Source organism: Brassica napus, chromosome C9 (genome assembly GCF_020379485.1).
Source record: "Brassica napus cultivar Da-Ae chromosome C9, Da-Ae, whole genome shotgun sequence".
Lineage (NCBI taxonomy): Eukaryota > Viridiplantae > Streptophyta > Magnoliopsida > Brassicales > Brassicaceae > Brassica > Brassica napus.
In genome coordinates, this window is record NC_063452.1 from 41,262,488 (window position 1) to 41,271,970 (window position 9,483).

The following is a 9,483-nucleotide window of genomic DNA, read 5'->3' on the forward strand; positions in this document are numbered from 1 at the left end:
AATGACAATTAATCAACTACTCCCACTACGTACTCTTCAATCCTTCTTTAATTCAACTCACCTTTCACCTGCTTCGTTACATATAAAAATGAGGATGAAGCGTATGAGCGATAAAGCGAAATCCTTTTGCTTTTCGAATTCTAGAATTCGAGTCCATTATCACTAAAACACCTCCACATGGTGACTTCTCAAGTTCACTTATCAGAGCTGAAGGTTGGCCGCTGCAGAGAAACTGTTCAGATGAGACTAATTCGGCGGTGAGCTGATGGTGATCGACATGCTGCTTATTAATGCGAAGGTTAGCCGAAACCTTATTTCAATTTTTAATTTGCGATTTAAAGTTTTCTAACTTTTCCTGTAAGTGGTTCATTACGATCTGTTGATCTGAGTGCTTTTGATGTTGCAAGAAGCAAACCAAAATTACGGTTTGGTGACGCTCCTGTCACGATTAGATTTCAGAGTTGTTCCCATTACGTTCTCAGTAACTTATTGAAGCGTGTGCCCAAACCGGAAGTTATAGCGTAATCATCTTCCTAAAGCAATAAAAAAACGTGTTCTTCAGGTCAATGCTTTGGTAATATAATTATGAATTTCCAAACTTTCTATGAAGTGGTTGAGGATGATAATAGTAGTGCACAATCCACGGAGTTCCTTCTTGCTAGGCAGAGTAAATGTAAGCTTTGACAATGAGTGTAATCAACTTTACTTAACGTTTCATGTTATTTTCTGAGTATTCTTGGATTTGATTTTGTTTGCTTTAGGAAAGATTATTGTGCAAGCAGAAATAGGAGAAGAAAGGTTGTTTGCTTTTTAAGTTGGAACTTTAATGTTGACTTTAAACGTATTATTTTTGCTAACTCTTTCAAACAATGATGATCTGTGTTTTCCTTTTGCATTACAGTTGCTGCTTCTCAAGTTGTTTGGATGGGTGGTGTGGTGAATTCAACGAGGTCAAATAGGTTCGCCAATGGATTAAATATCACTCATGTTGCTGCTCTTTTTTATTCTTCTGCAGCTTTTGCGATCAAGAACCATGGGTGAGTACTATAGCAGTAACATGTTATGTGATCTCGAACTCAATATACTAAGATGATGTTATGCATGGCGATATAAAACCCTTGAAATTCCTTTGGTCAATGCTTCCATGTTCCAACTAACACCATTGTAATTTTGCAGGGATGTCTATATATGCTTAAGTGTGTTCGACGGCATAGCCTACAAATTTCATATAAAATTTCAAGCCTTTGGCTCAAAACCTAAGGTTTTGTTTTGGTATAAATCCAGAAAAATGTTAGAGGTGATATACTACGTGTCTTTTGAATCTCCTGCATCTGGAACATAATAGCGAGTTTTTGTTATTCAAATGCATCAATTAACTCATCTCCGTATTAACCTTAAGCTAACTTTCTGTTCAGGTCGGTTATTCCTCAACGCCACTTCGAGCACTCATTTATTCTTTGACTCGGAAACATCAGGTCAAAAGATTGTTGACTGCTTAGTGGGTAAGGTTGAAGATGAAGCCTGGAGCTTGAGGATACAGAGGTCGAGCCGCTCGCTGCACCATACTTATAGAAATTGATGATTCTAGAGATTTAACTTCTTTGAGCCGTGTAACTGCACCACCTTCTAATAGGAAGTATGTTGCTCTCTAGGATGGAATTTTCGTCGTTGCTGATAATCTCAAAATATTAACCGCGTTTAAACCGGAAAACTTTACGTCGTATGCTTCTGATGCTCTTCTTCTTCCGGGGCTGAGCATAGCAGATAAATCTAAGCATGACAATCTATCTTGTAGTGTAGTTTATTCTCATAATTTTCTATAATATATAAAGATATATTGATTTTTTTTGTTATTTTGCAATACTAAATTGATCTCCACAAACGGTTGTTCACATTCTTTATAGGAGCCACCTCTATGTTTTGACATGTAGTTTCTGTGAAGGAAATTTTCTAAACACATTCTTACAACACCAATTGCAACAGATCAAACAAGTTCGTGTGCTTAAAACTGTCGGCTGAATACTGTGCCCACATTTAAAATACTACTCAAATCACACCAATACAACCAACTAACGAAAACCAGTTACATTCTGGGCACATGTGCTAAAAGACCCATGAAAAATAAAATATATCTTCCCTCACACCAACGTACGAAATACTGTATTTATTTCAATTACAAAATACTAAAACAGTTATAATTTTATTTAGTTTTACCTAATATAAGTATTACATTAATTAAGTTATGAAAATCAATCAAATGAGTTTATTATATTTTTCAAAATCAATTATTTTATTCCAAACAAAACTTAATATATTTTTTCTTTTGACTGAAGATATAAACTTAATATATTTATTATAGAAGTAAACAATCGTTTTATAAATATATTTTTTTAATATATATCTTTATCATTATTAAATAAAAATAAATTAAAATAACCTCACGATTTAAAAACAAGAATTATTTTTACATTTTAATTAGCCAAACTCAAAAATATATAAAGTGATGTATAGACTGAGTGAGACAAGTGAAAATGGAAGTAGATGAAACAAAAGAGAAAAAAATATAAGAAAAAATAGAAAATTCAGATTTAAGTTGCATTTTTTGTATTTTATTGTTGTCCTGTTCGTTTACCGTTGTCTCGTACGGATCAAAATTAGAAATAAAGAGAGAGATAGACAAAAATCGCATGTTGTTTGGACTAAATATCAAATCCTGAATTTATTTCTCTGTGTAACTTTCTGCCACAAATGGCATAATCATAGAGAGAGGGAGAGGGAGAGGGAGAGCGAGAGAGAGAGAGAGAGAGTAAAAAACATTTAGTCCCAACGAAGCGGAAGATCAAGTTGGTGAGCCGTGTGATGGGAAACCTTCCCGCACGGTTCCCCTATTATCCAATTGAAAGCATGGAATACATGTTAACATACCATGACATTCACAACACTCACAACAACAAAAGCATGGAATACATGTTAACATACCATGACATTCACCACCCCAATTCAACATACCTTATTGAAGAAACCACCCAAAACGTGATGAATGAAGTAAGAGTGACATCAATATCTTAGCTAATCAAAGTTACTCTAAGTATCAAAGACTATAACCAAAACGCAACATCAAGACTAGACGTTGATCTGATCATCACCGATCTAGAGGGTACTAATAGGCCTCCAACTACGGAAGAGGAAAACGATATATGCATTGTATGTTACGGAAATTACAACGATGGAAACAATCTTTGCTCTCTTACTTGCGGTCATAATTTCCATTTTCCTTGCATTGATCAGTGGCTTCGTACAAAAATAAGTTGTCCGGTATGTAGAGAATGTAATCTAATAAAAAGGTTTATTGGGTGCTAATCTCCAATACCATGTCATTTTTCTCCTCATTTCGATATTTTTCTTTTTAATATTTTTCTTTTTCTTTCACACCATTTAGATATTTTCCTTTCTCACCATTACAAATTTCTATATTTATTAAACCACACCGTTTCCAAATCAGAAACTCAAATTTACATACCGCAAATATAAAATCACCAATGCAATAAAATATATCCATAATCGTGTATTGAAAAGTACCAAATCGCAAGTTAAGCTCCCGAAAAATGACATTGTTTCCTTATGAAAACGGACCGATGCTACAGAATTCTAGATTTATGTTGATCTTCACTTTGTACCTCTATGCTTTGTTTGCTGTTCCTTCTTATTTAAAAAAAAAACCCTCCCTTTTAATATATTATACTTATTAACCCTACTCTTTCTGTTCTCATGCAATCTCCTCTAATCTCACGTCCTTATACAACAATAACTTTTAACCCAAGCTCCAACAAATTCAACCTTAATGATAGGTAAAAGGTTGACACCAAAATTCTATTTAAATTTTTTATCATATACATATAAACTCTACTATTCATGTTCCCATGCATTCTCCTCTAATCCCGCACCCTTTTACAAGAATAGCTTGCAGCCCAAGCTCCGGCAAATCCACCGCACTCACTTCCACACAAACGCCTATGAGTGGTATTGTTAAAGTTATATTTAAATAAAATCAAATTAGATCATGAAAGAACACAGATTGAATATGTGTTGGTTGAGAAATATATCTCTAAGAAGTATGTATCGATTAGAGGTGTCCTTGATTCAGTATATAAAGCCTTCACTTGATATATATAAAGATACAAACTCATTTTATTATCCAAATTATATTTAATTTGATGCAACTGTCTCCTATATATTATATTATCCAAATTATATTTAATTCGTACTTCATTCAAATATGGGATACAATTTACGATATTCATCTTTTGTCTGGACAGTTACAAAACAGACAAATATATTACTATCACTAACCAATACGAAATGGATCAACAAATCCTTAACAACTTATTAGACAACAAAACATACGAACCCGGCGCGTAGCACCGGAATACCCCTAGTATTATCTAAAAATGAACCTAACAACTGAAAAAGACTCTTTGTGTTTGATTTGCCAAAGACCAAACCGATCAGTTTGATATCTTGTGCACCAAGAAACATACATTCACAATTTTTTTGGCTTTGCATTTTTTCAGAGGAAATAAGTGAGCTGTTCCTTTTTCCTTGAGCCTCCTTCTCCATACAAATCATTCCATTGCTTCAGCTCATTCATTCCAGATCCTTCCGACGCAAAACTCGCCGCCACCTGCAAAAACACAACATATCTTAGTTAGGTTTTTCTTTTTTGTCTTTTCTTGTCAAAAAGAGATAAGATGCTCGACCTGGTTTTTAGCTTTTCTCATGTCTTCCATGTTCAAAGGTCTCAAAATTATCTCTTTTTCCTCACAAGCTTCATCTTCTTTGTCTTTTGATTCTTCCGCGCTTTTTCCTGCTTCTTCTCTCTTCTTCCTCTCCTAAAGCCACCATGTCATTTTAAGAATGTGCAGATAAATTCGATTAATAAATAATAAAGAGGGCAAGAGAGAGTTATTTTTACTCTTTGTACCTGATCTTTCAATCTTTCCTGTTGAATTAGCTCTCTAACCGGTCTATACGCAGCTGTAATGCATAAGTTCTGTCGCAAAAATGTTTAACAAACAGTCAGTTTCAATGATTTTATACAAAGAGTTTTGAGTTCTGGTTAGAGATGACAAAAACCTTGAGATCACTTCCACTGTATCCTTCAGTCATCTGTCCAAGCTCATGGAAATCAAGATCATCTGTCTTCTCTTTCGACAACAATGTTCTCAAGATCTTCTCTCTGCTCTCAGTAGAAGGTAGTCCCACCATTATTCTGTTATTTTCCAACATAAAATAAAAATAAGTCACAATTGTAGTCACTAAGAATTGTATTTTACCAAAGTTGCTATTGTACCTTCTCTCAAACCTCCTAATGATAGCTTCATCAAGATCATAAGGTCTGTTAGTCGCTGCAAGAACTAGAATCCGTTCACCTGGTTTCGTCATAAGCCCATCCCAATGCGTCATAAACTCATTCTTGATCTTCCTCATTGCTTCATGCTCTCCTACTCTTGTTCTTTGCCCCAACATACTATCCACTTCATCCACAAATATAATCGTTGGAGACACTTTGGCTGCTAAAGTAAACAAAGCTCTCACGTTCTTCTCGTCTTCTCCAAACCATTTTGAAGTGATTGTAGACATGGAGACATTGATGAAACTTGCTCCAGCTTCATTTGCAATGGCCTTTGCTAGCATTGTTTTGCCAGTACCAGGCGGTCCAAACAGAAGGATTCCTCTACATGGCTTAAGAAGACCGCCTTTGAAGAGATCAGGTCTTCTAAGTGGAAGCATTACAAGCTCTTGAAGCGAATCTTTTGTTTCGTCTAATGAACCAATGTCTGCAAACGTCACTCCAATCTCATCTGCTGGTATGACCTCTGGTCTTATACGCTTCTCAAACTCATTATCTGGAACAACCTCAGGTGCTTTTGGAGGCAATGGATTGTCATTCTTGTTTGAAGGAAGCGATTTTTCCAGCTCGTTTTTGTTTTTAGGAGAAGATGATTCAGGTTTTGACTCGCTCTTTGAACATACCTCTCCTTCTTTTCCCTTAGAGTCAGTGTTTGTGTCTAGCTTTAAGGAGTCTTCAGATGATCTGCTTCCACCTTCTTGGAATATACTCAGTCCATGAGACAAGCTGGAGGAAGATCAAGAATCAGTTAGTTAGTAGCTAAGAATAAATAAACCGATTCTAAAACTTATTGTTTGGTTATTTCTTATAGTTTATAATAGCATAATTAACGAGCATTAAAAAAAATAACTTACCTTTTAGAAGATATAACAAGCTTTCCATTTCTGTATTCAGGTTCTTTGGTTTGTATCAAATGATAAGATATTGCAGAAACCACAATCTGCTCAATGTGGTTGCTCAAACACATTGTATCAGCATGGCATATGGAAGCTAAGTCATCGCATTGGATATCATTAGCAGCAAGAACCTCTGCGATGTGGTTCTTTTTGTCTCGGAACTGAATCATCTTCATGTCATCTTCTAAACGATTCTTCCAGCTCACGAGCTGAGATTCATCCTCAGGTGGTCTGATTTCGATGTTGTAAGGAAACAGAGCGGAGACCCCTTCGCTTACTTCTTGGCAATCATCTTCAGGTTCTAATACCCTTGAGCCAAGAATCAAGACAGGACCAGAGATCTTGTTCAAGAGAATCTGGAACAACTTGTAGAATCTTTCTGACTCAAGAAGCTTCTCAACGTCCCTGAGGTATATGATTAGAGGATTTGTTTTCGATACAGAGACCACTACCTGCCGAGAAAGAAGACAATTGTGAAAAAATGCGTTGATAATGATTTAAGAGATTTAATTTAATATTATTTATCACAAATTGACGGTATTTATAAAAATGGTTATCTTTCAAAATAAATTTAACATAGTATCAAATTTGTGGTAATTTTCCTTGAAATTACTTAAGATGTTTGTGAAAAGGTTTGTTTATTTACCTTGTAAAGTGATTGCAAGAAAAGTTTCTCGTCGAAGCATAGATTTGTGCTGCGTTTGCTGGAAGCTAGAGAAGCCATAACAAAGACAGATATGTAGCAAAGAGACATCAGAACGGGGAGTTGAATAAAATTTTTATATATTCAGAAGATATAATAAAATTCTATGTCCAAACCTGTAACAGAACTCGAAGTAGCAGAAGCATTTCTCTTGTGTCTTGGAGGAAGACTTGAGCTATCCAAACTCCTGCGTTCAGTGAGATCTCAAAGACTAAAAAGAAGAGATAAAAATAATGCAAGGAAGCAGAGACCAACCTTGATTTAAGATCATTTCCACTGGTGTCTCGACGCAGTGCTCCTAAATATTTTACAAGAACTCTAACTCCTTAACTCATATTTGCAGTAATACAATAAAAAGTAGTTAGTGTTGGTTTCTTTTTACCTCTTGGTTCAACTTCGCGTCGAGAGAGCGTAGAGAAGGAACCCATCAAACTCGACATCTTGTCTAATGTTAACTCAGAAATAGACCTCTTGTGAAGCTATAAACCAATACAGAGAAAAATAAACAGAGTCATTACTCTGAAATCATCAGTCATTACTCAGAGAGGACTTTGAAGTAACTTACAGGTTCTCTCTTGGTGCATCCGTATTTACTTTGTATCTGTTTCCAAAGAATAGGATAGAGAACGCTTATGAGCTATTTTTTTTTTACTTGTGGGAAACACTTGAAAAAGCTATATGCATTGATTGATTAATATACCTTAATGGAGAAATCAGTTATATCTAACAACAATAGCTTTGATTCACAGTAGTGAGACAAAGCTTTTGCAAGCATTTGCTGATAGAACTCCGCAGGACCTGAAAGTAGAATGGCTTTACTTGCAGGTGCAAGATTCCGAGTGTGCTTTGAGATTTCTAACTCTTTTAGATGAACGTAAGCTGCACTTGTCAACAACACTCGAGTTCTCTCGCTGTCATGAAACAATAAAACAATCTTGAATGAGTTATACTGCCCTTCATGATTCATCTTATTAGGTATTACCAAGAACATGAAAATAGACTTTCATGTCTACCAAATGCATGATTCAGAACTAAAATGTTCATGTTTTTATTTTCAGTTTAGAGTGTATTCAAACTCAATGCCGTTCTAGAAACTATGCAAGAACTTGCTATATTATTACAGACAAGATTCAATAGTACGGAGAAGTGAATCCAAAACATGTTAGAATAAAAGTTATTAACTAAACTAAATTAGTAGAATCACATGTAAGAATCTTTCTATTTCTCTGGCTGTCTCTATCTGTCTTCATTTGCCAAATCATCCACATGCTTGTTGTGCAACTAACCTACCCCACTTTCCATCATTTTTTTCTCTCCCTTTCTCAATATTTTCTTGGAAAAAAAAGAAAAAAGCAAACTTTAAATTCACAGAATTTCGCATCTCTGTCATTCTTTGAACCTAGATAACCAGCAATAAAGAGATGCTAAATCAAAATATGAAAATGTCCACAAGACTAGAAAAAGGGAATTCACCAATAAGGATCCCAAGTAAATATTTTAATTTTTTTAAAGAAAAAATTATTCAGTGTGATAAAGAATATCCTTAAATTAAAAATCGATTTACCAAAGATTGAATATATTTATTTTATTTTCTATAACCAAATATTTAATATATTTGAGAGCTGGAAGATGTAAATTACAAACAACTTGCCAAGTTGGCATCTTTCAAGCACACTCTTATCTAAAAATACACAGATCTGAAAATCCCTAAAGAGCATTGGATCTTTGATCGAGCGATCAAGGTTAGCTCTTTTAAACTATAGTGACAAGAAACATTTTAAAAAGAAATATAATCAAAAATTCAAAATCTAAAGAGCACAACAAACAGAAAAAGAGAGCTTTGGTACCTTAAGAAATACGGAAACTCATCGAAGGTGACAGTACTCTCTCTCCCATCAACAACCTGTCTCACCAACTCTTGCTCCATCTGTTCTCCGGTGAGTCCGTCCTCGACAGAACCCGACCCGTTTGCCCATCTACCCAAACTCTGACCCGATGCCAACCCTATCCCTAAACCAACACCAACACCTAAAGCTGACAATAATACGCTCTTCTGCTCCATTTTTCTCACGTATCAGAACAAAACCCTCGTTGCTAAATCGCACGATCTAGGAGGGTTTCTAAGAGTGGATCTTTTGTCTCAAGAAGGAAGAGTTTTTTTCTTTGGGTCTGGGGTAATAAAAAAAGAGTTTAGGTGAACGATGGAGAGGAAGAAGATGGGTGTGACGGGTGTGGGGGAAGATGGATCTCTATTTATAGCGACGTTTGGGTTAGTGTTACATGGACGTTAACCCTTTCCCGGGAAAAAGCAAACTCAGATGCAAACATTTTTGATAAATATATATTAAATGTAATAATGATTACCAAAAATATATATATATATATATATATATATATATATATATATATATTAAATGTAATAACCAAACAAATTACCATTTATTTAGTTAATTTATCTGTCAGTGGAACTAAAA

At 35.0% G+C, this 9,483-nt stretch overlaps 1 protein-coding gene across 2 annotated transcripts; it reads right to left on the minus strand.

The window, feature by feature from the left end:
• Positions 1-4,316: 4,316 nt before the first annotated feature.
• On the minus strand, positions 4,317-9,246 carry LOC106430537 (calmodulin-interacting protein 111). Of its 2 annotated transcripts, none has more exons than XM_013871327.3 (13): positions 8,857-9,246; positions 7,710-7,920; positions 7,575-7,610; positions 7,392-7,488; positions 7,265-7,307; positions 7,126-7,184; positions 6,953-7,017; positions 6,265-6,758; positions 5,351-6,136; positions 5,134-5,269; positions 4,982-5,050; positions 4,758-4,889; positions 4,317-4,681 (listed from the first exon to the last, which is right to left on the minus strand). In XM_013871327.3, the coding sequence occupies exons 1-13, from the start codon at positions 9,069-9,071 to the stop codon at positions 4,568-4,570; spliced, it is 2,457 nt and encodes an 818-aa protein (XP_013726781.1). In that variant the 5' UTR covers positions 9,072-9,246; the 3' UTR covers positions 4,317-4,567. The 2 variants fall into 2 exon arrangements, with proteins under 2 accessions (XP_013726781.1, XP_013726780.1); XM_013871326.3 differs by having other exon boundaries at positions 7,126-7,196.
• Positions 9,247-9,483: the final 237 nt, after the last annotated feature.